Source organism: Mustela nivalis, assembly GCF_964662115.1.
Source record: "Mustela nivalis genome assembly, chromosome: 4".
NCBI classification, from domain to species: Eukaryota; Metazoa; Chordata; class Mammalia; order Carnivora; family Mustelidae; genus Mustela; species Mustela nivalis.
In genome coordinates, this window is record NC_139023.1 from 125598496 (window position 1) to 125623784 (window position 25289).

Here is a 25289-nt window from a genome sequence, read left to right on the forward strand (position 1 = left end):
GTTTCAGGTGACTTTTTTTCCTAAGATTTATTTATTTATGTGAGAGAGAGAGAGAGAGCATGAGAGCACATGTTGGGGGTAGGGGCGGGACAGGCGAAGGAGGAGCAGAGGGTGAGGGTGAATCTCAAGCAGACTCTCGCTGAGTGTGGGACCCAACTCAGGGCTCCATCTCACCACCCCAAGATCATGACCCAAGCTAAAATCAAGAGTTGGATGCTCAGCTGACTGAGGCACCCGGGCGCCCCTAAAATAATTTTTGTTCTTGATTTGTTAAAAGGCAGTCACAGAACAGATGTGCTTGCATATTGCACAGCATACAAGCACACGGTCCCAGGGTGACCGTGGCATTGGCAGAAGGTGCCTGATTTCAATAAGGGACGGGGTGCTGGTATGTCTGAAGGATACACTGGACTTAGAAAGGCAAGTCGTGTGTGGTTTCTCAATCCACCAGGCTCAATAAACGTGATTAGCAGGAGTCTGTATGGTCAATACAGACCTTGGATCACAGTGTGCTCTAGAATGCAGCTGCAAAGGAAGGCAGGGTTTGATTTTGGTTTTTTTTTTTTTTCATGGTTTATATCACACACTTGTCTGTAAACAAAGCCTGTGATGCGCAGCCTAATGGCATGTTCCAGATGTTTCCAACAAGTGTACAAAAAAAAAAATATTTTCTTGATCTTTAAAGCTGAAGAGCAGGATGTAAAGACTACACACTAAGCTTTAAGAAAAAAAAAAAAGGGGAAAGAAAAAAATAAGAAAACCCCATCTGGTGCCAAATGTTGGCAGCAATCTTCTTTCTTCCCAGACAAAACTCTTAGGTCTTGTGAAAACAACATTTCTTGCAAAGTGCCAAAAACAACATAGATAATTGTCGAGATGGCTCTCCTCACCGACGGCCACAACAGTCTTATTGCTTTGACTCTACCCACAGCTAGCCTCTGGGATAAAATGAAGAGCCAACTTTAAATCTCAGCCCCACAGGGCCACCTTTCAGAATGCCATCTCCTAGGCTTCTAAAAACAAGTCTTGTGTTTTAGGTGCTTTCCTTTATAAGAAAAACCTACTGTTTGTATTTGCCCCACTGTTCGAATTAGGCTTCAAACCAGCACAGATTTGTGTCTAGGATAACAGTAATAGAAGATTATTACAGAAAATTTAGCAAAGCCTAAATGTATTTTAGGAAGGAAAGTATCAATACCCCTACAGATGCTGGAGATAAAATATCAGTAACATCTTAGCATACTTCATTCTAGTCTTTCTACATACACAGGAACATTTCTGTGGGGATACATAAAAACATTTAAAATGCTGTCCTGATTTTTCACTTCGCGGTACAGGGGAGCATTTTCTCAGGAGGAGACAGCATTTTGACCACCACTCTATCTCCCAGGAGTAACGAAAACTTTGTTTAATTCACAGCATTTCTCATGGAAGGCTGATTGGTCGACTGGCCACCACAGACCCAGCATTAAATTCACTGATGGTATGTGTAGCTGAAATATGAGAAAGGTGAGAACAGATTACAATGGAGAAAGAAGATTGGAAGCCCAAATGCCCAATCCGAACACACTCAGCTCCTTGGTGAATTCTTGTTCTTGTTAAGAACCAAAAGGAGACATATTTATTCTCTAGTATCCTAATATTAAGCCTTTGAAAGATTCATGATTATTCTGTTAAATACTCAAGCCATTTAAATAGAGAATATAGAAAACGAGCCATTTAATTTGAATAATGAAGAGAAGTTAAAAAGCATTCATTACCTTCTGCCTAAGGGTGTGATCTCCTTGATTAATATGCACACTAATGGGAAAGAATCTAACGCTCACTTGTTTCTTCCTTCAGAGCATTAATACCATGTGAGTTGGTCATTAAGGAGTAATCGCACACACACATATACACACGCACACGCGCACACACACACACTCACACACTGCGCTGCAATGTTTCTTTATAACAAACCAGCCTCAGGAAATTATTAATGAGGGGTTAGGAGGTTACACAGCAGTTAAACCCAGAAGAATGTGCAAAGAGAGAACTACCTATTCAGAATTGTTGGGGAGGACTGGCAGTCTGAAAAGGAATTCCTAGCCAAGAAATTTTCTATACTTTGCAAAGCCAAAATAAAATGAGTCATAACACTTCACATTTCCTAACGGGGTATTACTAGAATGACCTCTGATTTTCTACGGAAATCAAGAATGCCACAAATGAGGAGGTAGAACTGCTTCTCCCTGCCCCTCCCCCCTACCGCGTTTAAGGAAATATCTGAGATGGTATAGATCCAGTCCTGGCAGAAGATACATTGTTTGTAACTTTCAGCTTTACCTCCAGGAAAAGGAGGAGTGGATCAGAAAATAAAAGCAACTTTTGGAGCCAATCAGAAAATAAAAGTAACTCTGCTCAGAGGCACAGGCGCACCAGCATTCCCAAACACCTCCAGCACCCAATATGGCCCTTTTCCCAGGCCATACGTGGCACTAGAAAAACTCAAGTGTTATATTCCACAGTTACAAAGGGATACAGAATATGCCATCCCAAAATATGCTGCTTTGGCAGGAGGATTATTTTGAGCCCAAGGCAACTAAGAATCAACAATTGTAGGAGATCTTTTCTGACCTCCCCTTAACTGCCTAAAAGCAGAGCATAAATTTGTTTTTGTAAAGGTGGCATAAACTACCCCCCAACACCCTTTCCAATACCAGGGTGAGGAGAGGTACCCTTATCATGGGACACAGAGAGATGAGTCTGCATTAACAGATCTGACTAAAAGAACCTTATCTCCTATTAGTTTCCCCCACAAATTCTTTCTTTTTTTTTTTTAACATTTTATTTTTAAGTGATCTCCACACTCAATTGGCAAGCCTGAATTTACAACCCCAAGGTCAAGAGTCACATGCTCCACCGACTGAGTCTGCCAGGTGTACCTTCCCCCATATAGTTCCCAGCCAATAAATTTTCCCACAATTTAAAGCCCTTCGCTAAAATGGTATACAAGCCCCGAGTCTAACTCTTACTTTGGGTTTTTCACTCCTTTCTGTAGAGCCCTTGTGCACATAATACTTAAAATATTAACAAAATCTGTATGCCTTTTTTCCTATTAATCTGTCTTTTGTCAGTTTAATTCACACATAGCAGAACCTGAAAGGTAGAAGAAAAGTTTTGTTTGGGGTTTTTTTGTTTGTTTGTTTTTGCCTTTTTCCCCCTCACCTACAATTCAATAAGATATTTGAAAAGCAATGCTGAGTTGGAAAAATCCTACTTACATTCACAAATAAATAGATCTTGGAAATGTTTCTAATTGTTGAATTTCAAAATGACTTTACAATTTCATGAAATGCAAAATTTAGAAATCGATAAAAACTGGCAAAAAAATAAATAGAAATGTCAACTGATATGTCATTATAACAAATGGGCCTAAGTTAACTGGGACTGCTGAGTGGTTTTCATGTTGCATATCATGATACTAACCTGTCAACTATAATTCAAATGGTAGATGATAATGAAAAGAAGGCAACCCTTACCTCTATACCACAGCCAACCTTAGTTTTGTGTAATCCAGCCAGAGAAAGGTCTTTCTCAATTTACCCAAAATCTGAGCCTGGAGATCCACACTGCATCTGATTGCAAAGATTAAAATCCTTGCTTTCTACTGCAGACTCACTGCACCAAGGAGCAAAGCAAATCATTCCTAAATCCACAAATGTACTCAGGCCCCTAAAATGCTCCACATTTAAAATCTCTGGGCCATTTCAAGTATAAATTTTAGGGGCAAAGGGGCTGCCAGTGAAATGTCTAAATTGGTAGAAAATAACAAAAATAAAAACAAATATTTCCCCCAGGAATATTCTCCTGCTTCAGACTCCCTTCCCAAAAAATAGCAAAATGACCATGATTGGCTACATTACTTTTGTGCTGTGTAGCCTGCTTAACACGTACACCAAAACAAAACAAAACAAAAATGTCCTTTTTAAAACATAAGACATACATATTTAGGCAAATGGATGGATCTGCTGGATTTGAAAATACTGGGTGCTTAAAAAGCCTAGAGCTTTTACTCAATAGCTTATTTTGTGAACATCCTCTTTTCACTTAAATAAACAGGGTATTTTCCATAAAATGGAAAAGGAATCATGAAACAGTCAGAAACCAAGAATCTCGAGTCACAATATAATGATGGAGTTAGCCTAAATTACAGGTTAGTTATTATACCCAGATATACGATGACACTGCCAAGTTTCTTAGAGAAATGTAGTATTTATTGTCAGTTATCACTGAGGTTAACATCAATATTCATTACCATGTAGAGAATCAAATAGAAATCTTCCAGAACATTTGAATGAATGTGTATTTTTTTGTTATTCACCCAAATTACTGAGAGTACTGAAACAATCTAATCATGTTTTAAGACAGAAACTATTCTTTAACCTGGCATCTATTTCAGTACAAAGACCTAAGTCACAGACAAAATGGAAAAATCAATTTTGGCAGCAAGACGAGAATGTCAACAACATAGGCCAATTCTCCCCAGTGCTTAAGGCACTGTCTGATAAATGAGATACCTACCACTAAACATTCAATAAATTGACCCACTAATGAACTGCAAAAGCCAGTGATCTTCCTCAACTTTCTAATACTCAACCAAAGAAATTTTCTTGCTATTTTTTATTAATCTCATTAAATCCCAGATTTAAACACACAAAGGTTTTTAACATTTTTTTTCTAGCACCAAAATAACACATGAAAAGATCAGTGAAAAATCTGTGACCATTTAAAAATTTGTGGGCATTAAAACAACTGAATAATTAGTCTGAAAAAATAGTAATGTTTGTTTTCTGTTTTGAGTATGTTTAAGACAATCACAAAGAAAACATGCTGAATTTTGTCTTTTTAAGGAAACACCAAAGAAAATCTTAATAATAAATGTTTGGAGTACCAAAAAAGAGCCTAAGCACAATGTTTAAATTACTGAACTCAAAAAATAAAATAACTTCTTAAATATCTTGGATTCTATCCCATTGTAAAAGAAAGATTTACATAGTCAAGCTTCATTTGCTCACATGACAGTTACTCATAAAAAAAATTATTTTATCCTATAAATAAAAAAGCCTTCCAACTTGCACAAAAGATTGCCACTTGCAATCGCCAGTTGTGAAAAACTTCCACTTGATGACTTGACTGTTACATGACCATATCCCAAAAAGCCAAACAGCCAACCTATTAAAGACATCCCAGCAACTGGGTTCCTGTCCAGACTGTTTCCTAGACTAAAGTCTCGACTAAAGTAGAATTGGAAGGAATGTGGGAAGAATCTAGGACTTTTAAAAGGGTCATTAAGAATACATTCACAGGGGCGCCTGGGTGGCTCAGTGGGTTAAAGCCTCTGCCTTCAGCTCAGGTCATGATCTCAAGGTCCTGGGATCGAGCCCCGCATTGGGAATCTCTGCTCAGCGGGGAGCCTGCTTCTCCCTCTCTCTCTGCCTGCCTCTTTGCCTACTTGTGATCTCTCTCTCTATATAAGATAAATAATCTTTAAAAAAAAAAATAATAATGCATTCACACTCTGGGACACCTGGATGGCTCAGTCAGTTAAGCCTCTGCTTAGTTCATGATGCCAGAGTCCGAGGATTGAGTCCCCTGTTGAGTCTCTTGTTGGGCTCCTTGTCGGTGGGGAGCCGGCTTCTCCCTCTGCCTCCCGCTCCCCCCCTGCTTGGGCTCTCTCTCTCTCTCTCTCTCTTCCTCTCTCCTCACGAATAAATAAATGAAATCTTAAAAAAAAAAATGCACTCACACTCAAATGTCACTCTACCAGCAAATATGATTCACTACTTCCTACCAAACCTGCTCCTCTCTGTAGCTTTTGTATTATCACATCGCTGTGTAAGTATACATGTGTCGTAATTTAAATTTCTAGGTATCTTTGTCTTGTAGAAGTAGAGAAATGAGATGTATATTCAACAATGCTTCTGAAACTTTACTGTTCTTAAAAATCTTGCCAGATGGTATTACTTTAAAAATTGCCATAAAAAGGTGTCTTCTCACCAAAAGTATGTGTATCTGTTTTTTTTTTTTTTCCAAATGGGTGAAACCCCAGTTGTCTAACAGCATGAATAAGACACTAGAAATGAGAGATTGAGAATTACCCACCTACCTAGGAAGCAATCAGTGTTCAGTGTCAGTAACCGACACATCTCACTCCCCTAGCACAGGAACTAAGAAGACCAGGAGCCAACGGCCTGAATTCACTGCATGTGGAAGTACAAAGCCAGTCCTCACCCCAGCTAATTCTGGATGACTGCAAAATGAATATAAGTGAAGACAATTTACTCTCCCTCACAGAGACAAATAAAATGAATGTGAAAATAAATAGTCTGGTCTCCAAGAGTCCCAAACAATTCTCTTGCCTTAAGTCCACTGAGAAACGTGGGCACAGCCCTATGCAGTCTGGGTACCGTCCTTATGTAAATAGCAGAGGGTATGGTTTTAATTTGGTTGTGACACCATAAATATTGGCATACTGAACATGTGCTTACTGCCATGAATTTTGAACTCTCTCTCTCCAGGGGCTGCTTCTGTTTTGTCCACATGCCAGAACTAAGGACTACTTGCCCATAATCTCATATGATCAGAGCTGAGAAACTTGATTTTATTTCCAAGGGAAAAAAAAAGTGCATTCTTTGAGCGATTTTTGGAAGTAATGACTTTTTCAAGATTTTTGCCTTCCAGGGGATAAATCACATTTGTCAATCTCGAAACCCCAAAGCAAAAAAAAAAAAAAAAAAGGAAAACCAAACTGAAAATAAGAAAGCACATGAGGATAAATCTCACATTCGCTACAAAGAACAGAAGGAGGAAATAATTCAAAACAAAAAATAGTTAAAGTTATTGAAAATAGACTTTTGGTAGTCACGCTTTTCTTAAACTGATTGCAATAAATGTTAATCACAAAGTTCCCTGTTTAAAAATAATTTTCCTGGAAATGATACATTTCTTTTTCTTGTTGAGGAAATAACATTCTAAGCAGTCATCACTATAATTTTGCTAATAAGGTTCTTTGCACATTCATTTTACTCTGTCTAAGCAGAAAGATGAAGAAGCCTTTCAGTGTATCCCCTTTTAGTTCCTCAAAATGAAGCCAGACATCAGTTACATCCCTCGGTTGTGAAATAAAGCATATGACTTCTTTAGGGCCTATCAGTGATGACCTATAAGACCAGATGTCAACACTACAACAGAACTGGCTGTGTTGGGTCTAAGTGGGCTGTTTTCACTTCACCTAAAACTCTTACCACCTAATGGGACACTGAGCTAAAGATTAGTCAACATTTTACTTTCTGACACTTGAAGATCATGAGAGAAAAGACACATACAGAACTAGAACTTAAGGTAGAGAGCAATAAATTCTGTAATATTCTGGGAGTTTAGACCAGGTAAACATGCCAGACTGAGAGATACTGAAAGCTTTGTGGAGGAGGCACCAGGTGGGCTGACCTTAAATACACGTAGTCTTTGAACACACAGACTGAGGTAAGGTAATGGTTACCCTTCCAATCTCCCCACACACAGTAACTGGCCCATGTACTCATCATTGGATAGATAACTATTGCCAATGCTCTTACCTCTAGCTTCTCTGTATTTTATAATCATTCTGATGTACCTTTTCTTTTTTTGAAAGCAAAAAGGCAAAAAAAAACACAAAACCCAAGTTAGATCATTCAATGGATAGTTACATAAGAGCACAAAAATGGAGGAAAAGACAGACTACTACCATTAAGGAGCTAGTGCAGAAAGCATGGAGCTTTCTCCCTAGGACCTGTCATGTAACATCTAAACACTCACTGTCGTGTGTCAGAGTCCTTCACAATCACTGAATAATTTTTTCAGTCTTATTTCCCAACAAGTAGAGCTGATTTTTCAATAGACTTCTTGCTTTCTAACAAGTCTATGCCTTCTGCTAGAACCCTCTTCCTTTCTAGGCAATTCTCCTTACCCTACAAGATCCAACTCAAGTGATGGTCTCAAGAGAAGCCTTTCATGAGAAAGGGAACATCTCTAGGTTCCTTTAGAGTTCTAAGCATATCTCTAGTGATGAAGAACCACACTGACTGTCGACATTTTGTTTATCTGTTTTCAGGATGTGCCATGGTAACTGGAACACAAGGCACTTGATGTTTACTGAATTGAATTGACTTCTTGGTTAAAAGAGTTGCAAGGGCAGAGGCATGGAGTCATCTCTGTGGTGAGAAGAGATCAGCTTTGTGCAATCTTTTTACTGGAAAAATTGAGGTGAGATCACAGTGGACTTGAGAACACCCAAGCAGGCCCTTGTTACTCCAAGTCTGGTCTTCAGCCCAGCAACAGCAACAGCAGTGTCTGGAAGCTTGCTAAGATGCAAATTCTCTGGCCCCACCAACAGCCACAAAAGCAGAATCAAGGTTTTAATAAGGTCCCCAGGTGAAGTTTGAGAAGCACTGATTAAACAAGGAGAGCTCTACTATAAGACGATTACTCTGCATCAACCTCAAATGTCTGATCCATCAGGGGTGGGCAGGTATGGGAAAAGCCTTTTAAGGAAAAATAAGAACATGTTGCACTCTCAGTTGCACTCTCAGACTTAGAGCTCTGGGAGCGAGTCCAGCTATGAGACACACGGAGTCCTCAAAACAGATGGGTCACTGGGTGCTAGACTGGTGTCACAGTCTAGGTCATCCACACCTGACCTGGGGTGATGACAATGAGAATGCAGAAATTGCAAACATAATTACTTCATTCAAAAATAGAAATGTTGGGGCACCTGGGTGGTCAGTGGGTTAAGCCTCTGCCTTCAGCTCAGGTCATGATCTTGGGGTCCTTGGATCAAGCCCCGCATTGGGCTCTCTGCTCTGCAGGGAGCCTATCCCCCCCACCCCGCCCCGGCCACCGCTGCCTGCCTTTCTGCCTACTTGTGATCTCTCTCTGACAAATAAATAAATAAAATCTTTAAAGAAAACATAGAAATGTTTTCATTCATGAGCTTGATGATAATTCTGGACTTGTTTCATGTTCTGTATTACACATTTTAAATGCTTGTGAAGGCATGAGATTTAAGCAGAACAAAGACTATGCATTTGAAGTTGCACTCTCAGACTTAGAGCTCTGAAAGCGAGTCCAGCTATGAGACACACGGAGTCCTCAAAACAGATGGGTCACTGGGTGCTAGAATGACACCGAGGGCCGCAACTGTAAAGAGACAGGAAGATTTTCAAATGAAATGGCCTGCTGCTCCATGAATGCCAAATCCCTCAGACACGTCAGGCTCCTGCTCCCTCCACCCCAACTCCTTTCCGAGACAAACTCCACTCAGCAGCCTGGGTAGGCAGTGAAGAAGTCCAGAGCTGTCACATTTGGAGTTTTAAATTCCAAAGGACAGGACCATCTTATTTCTAAATCATAGGCTGCTTCCATTGGAAGCCACTCTAGAACTCAGTATCTCTTAAGGGTGAGCTGAAAAACTATATCTTGCAGAAATACCCATCCTGGGATAGAGAAAGATTTCTTCTGCTCAATAAAATTCAGGAGAAACAAAAATGAAGTATTTTGATCAAAGTTCCATCGTCATGGTTATTCAACAAACCCCATCTAAGTATCCGTTGCCAGTGATTACTGGAGCATAAAAGATTCCCCGTGATAGAAGCACACACAATCCTTACTCTGCAAATGTGTTCGGAACACAGCCTCTCTGGGGAGAGGAGAATACACATGTGGAGGTATAATCTTCTCTTGAGCAAACAATAGCCATCACTTGAACCCACCTCCAACAATTTTCTAGGTGTCTTTAATAGCTGTTAGAAACAAAACAAAATGGGGTGCCTGGATGGCTCAGTCATTAAGCATCAGCCTTAGGATCAGGTCATGACCCTGGGGTCCTGGGACTGAGCCCTGCATCGGGCTCCCTGCTCATGGGGAGCCTGCTTCTCCCATTCCTCCCTTCTTCATGCTCTCTCTCACTCTCTCTTTCTCCCTCAAATAAATAAAATCTTTAAAAACAAAACAAAACAAAAACCCCATGTCGTGCTTGCAACAGATGCTAGAGCTTCCACAGTAGAGATCCCAGAGGCGTGCAGAGGTTTCCCCTGACTTTTTATGACTTTTTAGGGCACACCTGAAGGGCATCAGGCCGAGAAAGGTAACGTAAGGGGCATTAAAGTGATCGTTTAACTTGAATGTCCCTGATTGTTTTTGACATCTCTGCAGCTCTGTGACTGGTTAAAAGTCCCTACTAACTCTGGTTTAGGTGTGTCTTTTTAACACACATTCTTCCACAGGTCACTCCCTTCCCCCATCCACTTCTGTTTGTTAGCGCATGCACAAATCTCTGCCTACCGACCCCGCTCTTTTTCCATCACCATATCCCAAAACTTACCATCCCGTCATCCTCTAGGTGGACTGACCCAGCAAAAACATCTTTTGTTATTTTGCCTCTCATGGTCTCAATATTTCTACTTGAGACATTAGGCAGAACTAGAATATACTGATTGGGACTTCTCCGACCCCACTGGCAGGGAGCCATGGCTGCCATTTTTCCAGAATCTCTTGGCGCTTTCCCACTCGGTCAAAATATGTCTCAAGGCTCACTTCCTCCAAAATTTAATTCCTACTTCTCTGCCAGGGACGCTACCGATCTTTAGGCAATAATTGGACATATCGCCTAATGCTCTACCTCCTTTTCTCCTGGGTTCCATCAGCAACTGAAGGACATTTCCAGCCCAGAAGTCTTCTCTCTTGTTACACACTGAACATTTTCAGCTCCTCTGGATCTTTCTTGAACCTAACAAACAAGTAAACAAACCTGCTTCTTTCCTCTTTCTTTCTCTCCATTCTGAAGTCTCTTCATTACCTGCTTCTCTCATAACTAAGTTACCCCAAAGCCTTAAAAACTTTACATCTCACTTCTTCACTGAAGCCCATCACCATTCTTCCTCCCATGTCCATACCCCGCATTAGAAAGAAGGGGTTTGTTGTTCTTACTCTTGTTTTTGGTCAACACTGAAAAAATCAGAAGCTGTTTACTCATTGATGCCCGTTGTCGTGAAACTGTGCTGTCTTTTACCCTGTAGGCCAATTTCTTTGACTTTTCTCTCTCCTTCCTTGGCACGGTCCTCCATCTGCCTTAAGGTTCTTCTCCCTCCCCACCCCCCCCTGTTTTCTGTCATTTCTCTCTCTTGTTTCTCCCTCCCTTTACACCTGCCTCCTCTTCATGGCTCTGGGCCAAATATGTGGGATTTCCTTTTCCTTCAAACTGAATTATTCACTTTTCAGCAACCTTCACTCTGTCTCTACCTGCTTTACTCCACGAGGACTCAGATTTCATCTATAATGTGGCTGCCCGCATCTCGGGGTGGGAGCGCCGACAATGGCGTCTACACTGAATTGGGCAGAATCGCTCTCCTAGTCATGCCTAAGCGGTACATCAGTGACACTCCTTTTGTGTCACTTACTTCTAGTCACCTGCCCACTGAATCTATTTCTAAAGTCTCGGTCAGAACAAATCACATTGGACTGACTGCATGGGTTTCCCAGACTCCCTTCCTCGTCCCTACTCACGAGGGGCAGGCTCCCTCCTCCTACAGTCCACTCCACCGGACCCTCCATTCTGCAGGCAACACAGGACACTCATCTTTCCAGGCACTTTTTGCTCAAAGCGGAAGTCCACCCTGACAATCTTCCTAAGTGTTTTCTAATGTCTCTGCGGTAAATGATTTTGCTTTTCCCTCGATTCCCACCAAGCACTGTATTTCATTCTGTATTCCAGCCCGCTCCATGTCTTCTCTCCCCACTTCACTATAAACTACTTGAAGGCAGTGACGGAGTCCAATTCAGCGTCCCATTCCCCCGCCATGCCTCACGGTGCCAGCCAGGTTCTCGCGTCACTCTGTGGTAGACACCTCCGTGCGATGAGTTTTTATTTAGGTAGCATATAACCACCCAGAACTGTGTGCTAGATAAAAGGGGTGAATGGGTAACTAAGGCAAAAAGATGTGAATTATTGTTTTTAAGGTTTCACAGAATCCAATTGAAAGATAGAGTTTAGGTTTTTCGTAGACTTAAGGCCATCTAGCCCTAAGCTACTCATTAAAAAAAAAAAAAAAAAAAAGGAATAGCAAGTCACAAATTACAAAGAAACTATAATATCCACCATTGTCCCTTGTTTTTTAAGGCTCGTGAAGCCAGAGCAGTTATTTCCGCTGCCAAACTTCCAGCAGTAAAGCTTCAAAGTTGCCAGGGTGCTATATGCCATGGTTTTCAAAACTGAGAAAGGCTCATTGAGTTTTACTGAGGTTTCTTACACAATCTACTTCCTTTAAGGCCAAGTGAGCCAACCCTGACCGAGAGAAGTTACAGAATGCATAAATGTTATGGAATCAACATAGAAATTATTCCGTTTCCTTTCCTCACTTCAACTGCCACTGCCACTGGTCACCACCACAATGCAGGGCACCACGCATGCTTCCATTCCCACCCACGCCCTCCCTTCGTGGGACTGTTCTGGCACAACCCTCATACCCATTTCAGAGAAGGTGAATTAATATCCTGATGTAATAAAGTGTTTCTCTGAAGCGAGACAACTTGGGAAAGGACTTTTTTTTTTAACCAACGTCTCAAGACAAATGAATGTCACAGTAGGTTGGTTATAATAGCGGTTTTATTACAAGATTGGCAGAGTTACAGTCACTGTAAATCATAACTGTTGTTGAATTTCTACTTTACATAGTCGTAGTTATGAGTCTACTCTTGTAAGCCAGAACAATTATTTTATAATTAGTTTAGACATGTCTGAGCCCAGAAGGAAAATTTCAATTTCAATCTTCTTATTTTCCTTGAACGGAACCCAGTGCTACCAAAAAAACAGGTCAATTCGACTTTTCACTCATGGGTCTCTAATCATTTTCCAAACTTGAACAAACTTTACAAACATAAGCACTCAAAATCTTGTGTTTTCAAAGTACAGTATAATATGGCAATAATGGGTTTCCATGCACTAAATTAAAGCAAACAAATAAACAAAAGATAAGCACGCATTTCCATTTTTAGAGTAGAATATGGTCACAGTCCTATAAAACCCAATACACACCCCTGAATGGGGATTGCAAATCTATCACTTAAAACATCTAGTAAATGACCCAATTTGTTTACATGGCCCTGTACCTTTTTATGGCCTTTCCATAAAGAAGTTATTACATCCATTCCCTTTATTTTGTTTAAGAGTGTTTGAGTGAGCCCAAGAACCACAAGCCAGTTAAACAAGCTCTCCTTAGATGGACGTGGTCTCATATAATTCACCACTACCGGGGAAATTTTCAAAACAATGTTTGTAGTGTGGAAACACCACACATTCCTATATACCAAAAGTATTTCCTGTGCTTTCTGCAGTTTTAAATGCTTGGCAGATATATTAAATAAGTCTTTTTTTTCTTCCATTTTTCCAAGTAAAACTGTGGCATTTGCACTTCTTCCAGAAGATTTGCACCTCTGAGTGTTTTGCTATGGTAGGTCGGTCATTCAGAAATGCTTGTAAAGGAAGATTGCAAGGGAAATGTGAAATCCATACACTCCAATTGATTTCCTAGGATGCAAACGTTAGTTCTAAAGGGAAACCATTTTAAAGCAGTTAGTTTAATGGGGTATCCAACTGATGCCTATTAAAAGTTATCAGCACAGATTAAAGATAAATTCCACAAAGGAAAGTTCTTCTAAAAAATAAACATAGAGATCATTTGATTGCTAATTTCACATTTTTCTTGCTTACAAATCTCAAGCCTGCTAACATTCACAGGAAACTGATTAAAACTACTGTCACAAGGTTTAGCATTTATCAGTTAGGTAGCTAGACTCTGTCAATATCTCTGAATAGATGAGCCAGGTTTTGACCTGGGAAACACCTGCTATTGTTAGACTGTTGATTTTTCCAGAAACAGCCAAACAGTTTTGACTGCAGTTAGTAACACAAAGTAAAGATACAGTTGAGCCTTTATATATAACTCCAATACACATAAAACTGCATCTGAAACTTTAAGAACACTCTGAGGGTTGGTCTCTCCTTTCGTAGAGGCGATTCATTTTCATGTAGACTCAAGAAATAGAGTGTACTTTTGTTGATAAATAAAAGGGACGTAAGGAACAAAATGCATACTTACAGAGACATTGCTACTTCTTTAACAGGAAGCCAGTACCTTTTATTACCTACAACATAAACATAGTTCCAGTAGAGGAGATCTGCATCCGGCCCACCCTATCTCTACCTCTGGGTGTGCAGATCAATGCCTGTCATACTTACATTGTCTGATTTTTTTTCTCTTGTTTTCATAGTGTTTACATACCCAAGAATCACTACAAGGAATACAGCTGAATTTGATCTGTCCTTTGGGTAATTCGATGGTACATCACACTCTGGTAAGAAGTAGACTTTAGTATATATTTCCATAGAGCAATTTGAAAACGTCAGAAGCTACTGTGTTTTCCTGTGTTCTTAAACTGTGTGCACCCTACTTGTTCTGTCTCCGATTTAAAGGAGGATAAATCAGAAAGGAATACTGCAGGTTCCTCTTATTCCCAAATCCAGTTAGAAATTTCCAGTAAGAAACTGAATATGTCTTTCTTCTCATCTGCTCACATCTTAATCACATTTTAAGCAAATGTTCCTTCTTAGTACATTGATGTTAAATATTGCCTGATGCCACAGGAAAAGAAATTATAATGTTTTAATGACTCTTAATTTGCATTTCTAATCACCTCAGCCTATGAATGTGTGTGGCAGTATGGAAAACAAGCTGTGATTTATTCCTTAGTGGAAAAAAAAGAAGGGGGGGGGGTAAGTAATAGGACTCTTTAAAAGACAGATGTCCTTATAAATACCCAGCAAAAATAACTGCCAGAAACAACATGAGATAAGTACCACATAAGTCCAGCTTCTGTTGTTAATGGTTTCTGATCTCTGTAGTGACTCAAAAGGCAGGTGCAATGGCCAGCTGGGCATATTAAAACACGGAAGCCTATCTTCATCTTGCAAATGTTGAAAAGCCTAAAATAGTGTCCCCTCACAAACAAGGCTTTCCTAGAATGCAAAAAGCATAGCTTCAAAAAAGTGGCATGGCATCCAGAAAGCACATCCACCAAGAAAACTCTTTCTTTTCAGGTCCTTATAAAAAACACAAAATATTTGTAGTGCTGTCTACCAGGGATCCCCAGAATGAGCCTCACTAGAGAAATGATGCAGTTACTCAATGTAGAGGAACCTCATAGGAATTCATTTTCCACAAGACTTGAAAGCCTTTCCCTTCAAAGTGTTAAGGCTGTTTTCTTTGCCTCCTGCAACGGAATAGCTTCATTACACTAATTCAGTGTGCTGGAAGCTGCTTTCCTTTTACCACAATCTCCTGATCCCTCACCCAGGCTCATTCCACAGGCCATCCATTTTGTGAATGAAGTGTGAAAACAGCCCTTTGTTTACATAAAGGAGGCAATAGAGAGTAGTGTGGACACAGGCTTAGCTTATGTGAGTGTAACTGAGGCTGTACAGGCTGCCCTTCTCGCCAATTCAGAACGGCCAAACACGCCTAATGACTGGGACAAAACTGTAACAATAAGCAGTCAGCTACACACCCCAAAGCAGAACTGCTACCACGTCTGCTTCGAAAGTAACTGAAAATGAAGGGTTTTCACTAGCTCTGAAACAGAGAGACAACCTTCTCTTTTGTCCTGTGTGTTACGTGCAAACTGCACAAAGCATGCTGCAAACGGCGTCAGGGTCCTTGCACATACACAACCAAGACACCTTTCCACTACTTTCTTCCCTCTACTCACATTCAGCACCAGACTCTTTTTGTCCCCCATGGGATATGCCTTTCCCTGCCTGTATTCTTTTGTGCAGGCTGTTTCCTTGGCCTAGTAGAATGGTCTCTTTTCCTCTCCCAGACCCACTTCAAATATGTCACCTGCCCTGTGGGAACTTTCCTACTTGCACTTCACTTCCAGGTGGCATCTACCACTTAGCGAATCAACAGAGGAATTTTGAGGTGAAATAAAGCATCCCATGATCCCACAGCACTTTGAGCATGGCATTACTAGACTGCGAGAAAAAAGAAGGATCTGTCCTCGTTCTTGGACAGAGCTTCTCAAGGGCAGAACTGTCTCTTATTCTTTGTGTACCCAGCACCTAGTGCAGAACTCAGCCAAGAGCAGATGCTTATAAATATATGCTGAATAAAAGCCATGTTCTAATAAAACATTAGACCATGTAACTCACCAAGGAAGAGGCATGTGACTCTGAGTCCTGGCTTGGAGTCAGACCCAGGTCCAAACATTTACCAGCTATGAGACCTTGGCTAAGCTACTTAGCTAATGAAGCCTTGGTGTTTTTCCTCATAATTCATGGGGAGGTTATAAAGATAAGCTACATATTGTCTGTAAACACTGAGCACACGTGTGCCAACTAATACGTGCTCACAGGATGCACACAAAACCAGAGATCACAGAGAGATCCATAGACCCATCTACCCACCCACAAAGAATGCACCCAAATACTGCTCTTCCTGTGTCTCTCCTGAGAGCTCTAACTGCTGTCTTATCAGGACACTCAGCAGCACTACAAATCTATATCCTCGCACTTATCACCGATGTGCCTCATGCTGTTTGGTGATGTTGGTTTCCCTCAGAAAGACAGACCCTCCATCCTCCACTCCCTGCAACAGCCCTAAACACACCTCATTTGATTGAAAAATGGCTCAACTACTAGCCGATAAGATAAAAGCTAAGTACAAATAAATAAATAAATAAATCATAGTTTGACAAGAAGGCAAAATTAGTGAGGCCAGCCTGGTAGAGATGGTTTGCCCTAAACAAAGGTCGAATGTCCAGCAAAGACACTGCTCAGTCACCAGGGGACTGGAAATAACTGCTTGAAGATGGCCTATGACATCTAATGTGAAGTCAGGTGACAGAACTCGCTAAGCTCAATGTAGCATGTATTTTCATGAGGTAAAAGGCAAAATGAGCTGATGCTACCAAAAAAATATCATTCTTAATAACCTGACTTTAATGATAAGCTACTTAGTATAACTCCTCTTTAAAATTTTTAGCTCCTTTTGTTCTCAGATTTAGGAACTTCACAAATAAAATTTGGGTCATAGGCAAGCCATTCAAGTCCCCAGCTATTAATTTACTTCCTGATGTTCTTGAATTTTGAGAGAAATATGAACCTCTGAAAAGAATGTTGTATATATTAAAATGTAAATAAAAATTAAAATCACTCATTAAATCCATTCAAAGAATAACAGGTTGTGCTTTGAGAGCCCACTAAGCCATGCTCATTTATTCATTCCTATGGTACTTTTACCAGTGAGACATCCTGCTAAATGAAATGTTTAAAATTATTGTTTTTTTTTTTAAAAAAAACCTGCCTTGTGGAACCAAGCATCCCAACGTCAACCATCCTCTTCATCATCATTAGTTGATAAACCAAAATATTGGAATGAACATCATCCATCTATGGACCTAGTACATCTGCTTAAAATTAAGTCTGGATATGCAGTAGTAACAATTCTGAAGGTAGTTTCTCAAGTTATTTCCCAAATTATCAGGTTTCTACTCCAATAGAAACAATATACGTTAGCCAGATTATCTCCTGTATTTAATGAATGTGATTATTTCAAGATTAAAGTTTTCCTTAATATTCTTGTAAGCTGTGTTTCAGGATCAAGGGTGTCCCGTCTTCCTTTACAACCAACAAAGCATGCAACCCTCTAAAATAATAAAGAATGGTTTTCATACAAAGCATCAGAATGTTAAAACTAGAATTCCATTTGCCCGGTTGATACTTTATGTAAGGAAAAATACATCACCACACTAGCAGTTTAATACTGTTGCACTCAGCAGTGGCCTAGACAAAGTCACTGAGCTCTTCAGGTCTCCCTTCACACATCTGTGAGGACAGGCTCTCAGGAGCTGTCCAGTCCTAACATTCCGTGCACCATATTTATTGCTCAGGTCTAGCCTGTGCATCTGTGAGCCACAAGCAGAAGAAGGAAAGCACACTTCTTTCGGAGGCCTCTCAGCCATGCCGAATTCGCCATTCTTCAGATCCTTGGCCCACATCACACAGCACCCCATCTTTGGAAAATACAGAGGTATGCACAGAAATGGCACTTTCAAGAAAGTAACTAGCACCAGTTCTAGGAAACCTACCCACATGCTCACCTGGTAACATGATATATTAACCGAGATGGTAAGGTAGTACTTCGACTGGCATCACAACCAATAAAGAAACAAGTTTATCTTTTTGTGAAAAATGTAAAATAATGTGGAAGTTCCAAGATCAAAAAGACACCTTCATAGATGGCCTACTATTAGAGTCAACACCAGAGACTTACTCTAATAAGGCACTACATCCAGAACCATCCAACAAAATATTATGGAGCACATACTACATGTTATCCCATTCCAGGTGCTAAAGCTCCCACAAAGAGCAACTCGGTCAAAGTCCATACTCTCATGGAGCTTACATACTCTGGGAGTGGTGGGGGGGGTTGGTTTACAAGTACTCAATTGATCAATACCAAGAAGAATATCAAAAAGTGATAATAAGTACTACGCATTTAATTAACACCTTGATGTGATAGTGAGGGCTGGCTAATTCAGATTAAGTGGGCAGAACAAGACTCCACGGAGAAGATGATCCATTTAATTTAGAAGACAGGAAGAGGCTACTCAGGCACAAGCACCTGATCAGGGTTGTCAACGGAAACCACCACCACCAAGTGAGGTTACAATCCCATACCATGTGTGTCATGTCCCCCTGCTTCATCTCACTCCCCACGCCCCAATCCTTGATGAGGTAGAACACAAGAAGCTGCAAAAAGGACGTTTTTTAAAAAGGTCATATCCTTTCCTTACTCCAGATCCTTCAAGCCTCAGCTGCCCAGCAGAGAAGAGAAGAGAGAAGAGTTGGATCTCCAATATGACTGAAATGGTCAGTACCAAAGAGTGTGAAGATGGCTAACAATCAATATGGCAGGCACAGTGATCAATCAGGAAGGAGGCCAGCAGGGTTGCGGTGGTATTCTAAAGGTTCTGAGCTATGTCAAATATTAACCTCGTGGTTCTGATTCATAGACAGTTAATTTGTCCTAAAAGGATAGCACTGGCTCCTTCCCAACCCATTAGAAATATTTCAGTATTTTAACAATCTGTTTGGTAGTACTGGAGCATATCAACTAAAAATCAACCACCAGAGGTGTCATTAGGAAACAGGAGAGATTCAAAACACAAAAACAAAAACAAAAACAAAACAAACAAACAAAAAACGCAGTTGGAGACAGGGGTAGTGAAAAATAACATAGGAAACTGTTGTTTAATAAATGAGTAATACAGAAATTATACAGCATTGTATAGAGATATTCTGGCTACATATGGTATTTACAAATAAAATAATCAGAAACATCAAAATTAGATGAAGTAAATAAAGGGATTTTTATGACCATTTTGGTAAACACAAACAGAATTCTATAAAGAACATTTTAGCAGTTTTGGAAACATTTTAGGGGGGAGTATGAACATTATGAATGAATTGATTCAATTTTTATGTACTCAACACACATCACATTATGATTAGAATTCTGTTTCTACAAAAAGTGTGCAGGTTGTAGATAAAACGGAATTTTAGCACTATAAAGATTGAAAAAAACATGAAGTAGAAGAGAATATAAAGAAGATCTATAAAAAAATAAGTGCCAGGAAAGATGAAATAAGAATAGACAAAGCTAAGATTTTGGTGTCCAAGAAGGAGCTCTACAAAAGACCACCACTGGGGAACTTTTAGTGTCAGACTGTGGCCCCTATTTCAAACTATTTAACAAACAATATACAAGTCCCTAAACACCTTTTGGAGGTAAATATAAAATACATCAGATAAACTGCAAAAGACAACTAGTAGAAAGGGAATGTTACCAAAATTTAGAATGGGGCAATTTTTGTCACCAATTGTGAAAAACAATATTCATCATTACATAATGGCACTTTACTTCTTGAACTTCCTCAACAGTCTCAAACAGAGCAGAGAACAAGGAGGAAGTTCTTAAAAAAAAAAAAAAAAGCCTCTAAACAACAAAAATAAATGTCACAAAGGTCATGCACTACAACTTACAGACTAACACGCAGGAAGTCCCTTCAGCACTGGGTCAGAGCCTATTTACTCTTGCACACCATTCTAAGGATTGTGATTATCCATTTTCAGTGAAATAGAGCTTTGAAGCTATCCCCCTAGAAAGGGTAGGGGGAGTAGACACAGCTTTGTTAGATACAGGCACAGGGCAAAAGGAGGAGGAACTAGCAGGCATGAAAAGAAAAAAAAAAGAGAAAGAGAGAGGGAAGTTACAAACACAAGATACATATATTCAGAAAGTCATTCCTAGAGAACCATGGGCCACGAAAGTTCTTGAGGAAAAGAGCACATACAATAAATGATGTTCATAAGCATAACCCTAACCAATAGAGACCTATTCTAAATCTGCCCTCAAAAATGGTTAAAGAAAATGAGAACCAGAAGCACATTTCAGCTCCATGGGTAAATTAAAATAACTCACCAATGACATCAAGTGGATGAGGCCTTCCTCCAAAAACTTTGTGATTGGTTGTCTATTTGGGCTATATTTAATTGATAAGGAAAGCTTTGTTACTCTTTGTTTTTTGATGTATAAGATTCCTTTCCCTACAACATAGAAGAACCATCTCAGAACTTACTGGTTCCATACCCAGCATTCTCCCCTAAGTGAGTGCACACAGGTATAAGTCATTTTTCCAATGGTCATACAGGAAGTATAGGCCAGAAACCCTATTTAAGTCAACGTTCTTATCTTTTTATCTCCTTTAAGATACATCGGGAGACCCTTGCTTTACATGTTAGATTTCAGGGTTAGAAGTCAGGGTAAGAATTAAGGACACAAAGGTAACTTATAACATTGGAGGACAAAGCTATTCTCACAGCAAAGTAGCAAGAATTGCAATACATTATTAGGTCAAAAACCAGGTAACAAATCAGCAGGGTAAATGACACGAATTCTCCAAAATGAATTCTGAAGCACCTTCACATGATCCAACCTAAATCCAAATATCTAGCATTGGCTATAGCAATCAACTTCCATTTATTTATAACACCTCTTGGGGCACCAAGTTAATATTGAGATGAGGCAGTCCTAAGGATCTGATTGCATCAACACCTGAGAATTTAGAATTCCAGGGAAAAGACAGTGTTACTGGGGAGAGGTCTCTGAAAGCACAAATGAGTTCCTATAGTTACAATAAATAGATCAATTTGGACATTTGGAACTCAGAAGACCTTTCATAAAATGATGCAATGCACACACTGGGCCAATGACATTTCTATGTGGCATCTCCAGGAGGGTTTATACTTCCAGAATTGGGCAATCATCAAAATTGAGAATAGGAAGAGGGCAATCAAAAATCCATCATAACTCACTATGAGGGCAAAAAAATCCCACCTAAGGGAATGAAAATTTGAACTCTCCCCCCAAAGAAGACGAAGAAAAGGAAGTTCCAGCAAATTTGTTCACATTCCAGGGGGATCTTCTTTGGCAACTACCTGTTGTTATCCTCAAAGCTTGGAACCCTGAAGCATAAAATCAACCTGAGCATGTGCGGGGAAAATAGCTCTATATTGCCCCCTAGTGCCGGAAAGTCCCACTTTTCCTGAGGCTAAAAACTACAAGGTGAGTAGTTCTCTACCTCTAGTTACTTCCTGCTGCCAACCCTCCCAAGAGCTAAACATAGCTCAATCCTCTACCCACAGATTAGGAAACAGCCAGGCTATTTTTAGCATCATGCAACTTAGGAATGGAAATGGCCCAACCTCTGATGGTAACAGAATGTGTGTGGCCTGGCTTAATGAACTCACCTCTCCAGAGGCTGTGAACCTGCTCAGTAAATTGGCCAATGACCACATGAGAGCTCTGGGGCCCATTACAAAGTGATGACCGACCGGTAGGTGGGTCACAAGGAAGAATGACAATCAGAGGCACAAGTAGCAAAGGGATTCAGGAGGTGACAGATGCCAGGACAATTTGATAAAACATCACAGAGGGAGAAATGATAATGGCACAGGAACTATAAAATATAGAAGACAGACGCCAGGAATATTGTGCGATGTCATTCCGGAGAAGCTTGTTTAGTAAGAAGCAATATTTTGAACTGGACATTTATTTTACATGAAAAAGAACAAAGGTTAGTCTGATCTGTTTCCTGCCAGGGTACAGCTGGTGCTGGGGCTCCTTTGATCACTTTCCCCCAGTCCTCTGCAGCTCCTGTGATTAGAGATAGATCCCTAGGCTGCCCTTTGATCAGCAGCTCAAGCGTCTTGCAGGTGCCATGTGCCATCACATTAGCAAGCTGTAAGAAGTAACTACATTAATATTGGTTGATAAATGTGATAATGTGCATTTGCTGCACATACAACACACATACAAATAATGTCTACAAGTGTCCCAGGAATCCCCAATCTATCTTTATTCTTTAAAACTTTCTGTGCTTTCTTAAGGATGAACACTTCAGAGAGCTTAAATTCAAAGTCGAAGCTTGTAAACACCCCAATACATAAAGAAAAAGTTTGCTGTGACTTAAAAAGAGCACACACCATTCTGATTTTCTAGGTATGCTGCTTGGGTTCATTTCCCCCTGTTAATAAAGTGACAGCATTCCTGTACTCTAAATAGATGGCCTTCAAAGCAGTAAAAACATGTACATTTCTTTTCAAATAATGTTAAGAGCCACCACTTGTAAACAGGGTATTTAATATTCTAATTTTAGACAGCCTACATTAACATTGTGGTTTCATGTGCAGTATAAAATTTCTATTTACAAAGTATTCTCGAAAATGACTTCATAATGGTAGATCAAGAGAAAAAGAGTTTAGAAATTGAATGATGTAAATCATATGGGGTTCAGAGGCTAAGCAAATTACACACCCTGAAGCTGCCCTGGCTTTATGAAAGGAGTCTTTCTCCAGCTCTGTGCAATCCCAGCCCAAGGGAACTTGCATCTGAGAGTTTTCTAAACATTTCAGGTACACTTGAAAGCTGAAAGTAATTCTCATTTCCTATGCAGGATTAAGTCGTTTCCAGCACACACAAAATAGCAGTCATTCACCAACACATATAAAAACACACACCAGAAAGGTAAGGGCTTCAGAGTACAAAGGCACATTTAAAAAAAAAAAAAAAATAGAGCGCAAGAGAAATACATTTTTTAACTCCCCCTAAAAACGTCCACACGGCCTCTTGACCTCTCTATTTCTATCTACTTACTGATTAATTGATGCCTTTCCACTCTGAGTGCTTCAATTAATGTGGCTGGTACATTTCCTCAAACACACCCACCCCCCAAAAGAAAATCGGAGTAAAGTCAAACGTGCCAAGACTCATTCATTCTGGATTCATTTTTCGAGGCAGTTCCTGAACTTATAACTCTGGCAAGGAAAAGTTCTGCAATGTGCGTTTGAACTGACGTTCACAATCGCTCCCAGAATGTCCTCTTTAACTGAGCCAGCAGTGGCACTCACGTTGCCCTGTTACAGCTTTGTGGCAGCTCCCGAGGTTGCAAACTGCACGTAACCTCCTAAAGTCCATGCCAATGAACTCAGCGCGCATTTGCATGGACAGAGAGACGATCATACCCTCGCAGGGTGGTGTACATCACACACCAACGCACAATGCCAAGGTAACACACACAGCGAGAAACGAGAAGGAGGAGAATGAGGCAAAAGACTCACCGTTCTGTTCCTTGTTGCTGGAGTACTGGAATTTACTACTCAGGTTGGACTCAGCCTGAGTCCCGTGTCTCTGGCCGGCCAGGGCAGATGTCAGCAGGAGAAGCCCGAAGAGGAGCATTTGGCTGACTGGGGCGAGAACTCACTCACGGCGGGCACTTTGGAAACAGCGACTCCTGAGTCTCTTTCACCACCGCCAGGGGAAGGCTGCAGTGGGGTGGAAGCGCCGAGCCTGCTCTGGCAGCAGAGAATCGCAGGGTAGTTTCCACATAATCCCATCCAAAACTTTTTCCTAGAGCCCTCTTCTGTGTCTCCAGTTTTTGAAAAGGATCAAAGCAAAACCTGGACCTGAACCAGTTTCCCAAGGTTTAAACAAATCCTGAGCTGTGCCGAAGTGGTGGGGGTGGGGGTGAAGACGAGGGAGGAAAGAGGGGGTGGGGACGCGGGGGAGCCGGGGGAGCGGCGAGAAGTCACCAGCAAGTTGCTGGGAGCACCTGTCAGTTCGGGGGACAGGACAGAGGCGAACACTCAAGGGTCGCGCGAAGCCAGCCTCGAAGCCAAGTTGGCGGCGAGCAGTTTCTGATCAATAACAAAGCTGCCAATAGATGCGCTCTCCGGGCGCCCCTCTCCCCCGCCCCACCCCCACCCCCGAAGGGGGAGGGGGAAGAAACAAGGGTAGGTTGCCGCGGCTGGTCCCGGGGGCCGCGGAGCCGGAGCGAGGCCGGGGGTCTCCGGGCCGAGGCCGCCCCGGGCGCGGGCGGAGGGAGGCCGCGGGGCTCCCGCTCCCCAGCCCGGCGCGCAGCCTGCGCCTGGTCCCGACCGCCGCGGCGCGGATCCCGGCACCTGGAGTTCTCCGCGACCAAAGTTCACCTTGTTTGAGTGCGTCCCCCGCTCCTCGAGGCCAAGGGAAATTCGGCAGCTCGGGGTCACCTCGGGGCTCTGGTCGCTCCCCGTCCCCTCCCCCCACGCCTTGGGCTCCGGGCAAACCTCGGGGCTCCGCGCGGCGTCTCGGCACCGGGTGGAAAGGGAAGGCCGGCGGCCCAAGGCTTCGGCTTGTCCCCTCCCCTCGTCTACCTTCCCCCCAGCCGGCGGGAGGAGGGGGCCGTGGGCAGAGCCCTGGCGGAGCGCGCGGGGGGCGAGCGGGGGAGGCTGAGCCGCTCTGCCGGGGGCGGCCGCAGGGGCAGGCGAGGGTCGGCGCCTCCGGGAGGGGCAGCCCCGGGCCGCGTCTGCTCGCGCCGACTCCGGCCGCCAACTGGCGTTCCAACAGGTGCTGGCACAGACAGGGGGTGCTGCGGGGCTCGCCCGCAGACGGGACCCAAACGGCCAGGCTAGGATTGCAGCCAGAGCGACCCCGGTTTCCTCCCTCACCGCCCCCCCCCCACGCCCCAGGATGCCCCTAGTCCCAAATAAAGAGCAAGATGGGTGGCGAAGGGGACTGCAAACGCAAAACTGAGTGGAGAACTTCCTGCAACTCTCCCTCTTC

The 25289-nt window shown here is 41.7% G+C and overlaps 1 protein-coding gene across 3 annotated transcripts in view; it reads right to left on the reverse strand.

Moving 5' to 3' along the window:
- PDGFC (platelet derived growth factor C) overlaps window positions 1-24900 on the reverse strand; it is a 201962-nt gene extending 177062 nt beyond the window's left edge. Inside the window, exon 1 of one of the 3 annotated variants that reach the window (XM_082727761.1) lies at window positions 23810-24900. In XM_082727761.1, coding sequence (XP_082583887.1) covers window positions 23810-23927 — 118 coding nt within the window. In that variant the 5' untranslated portion in view covers window positions 23928-24900. Of the gene's footprint in view, window positions 1-23345; window positions 23434-23809 lie in introns of those variants that run through there. The other 2 variants (XM_082727763.1, XM_082727765.1) reach the window with 2 other exon arrangements.
- Between the last annotated feature and the right edge of the window lie 389 nt (window positions 24901-25289).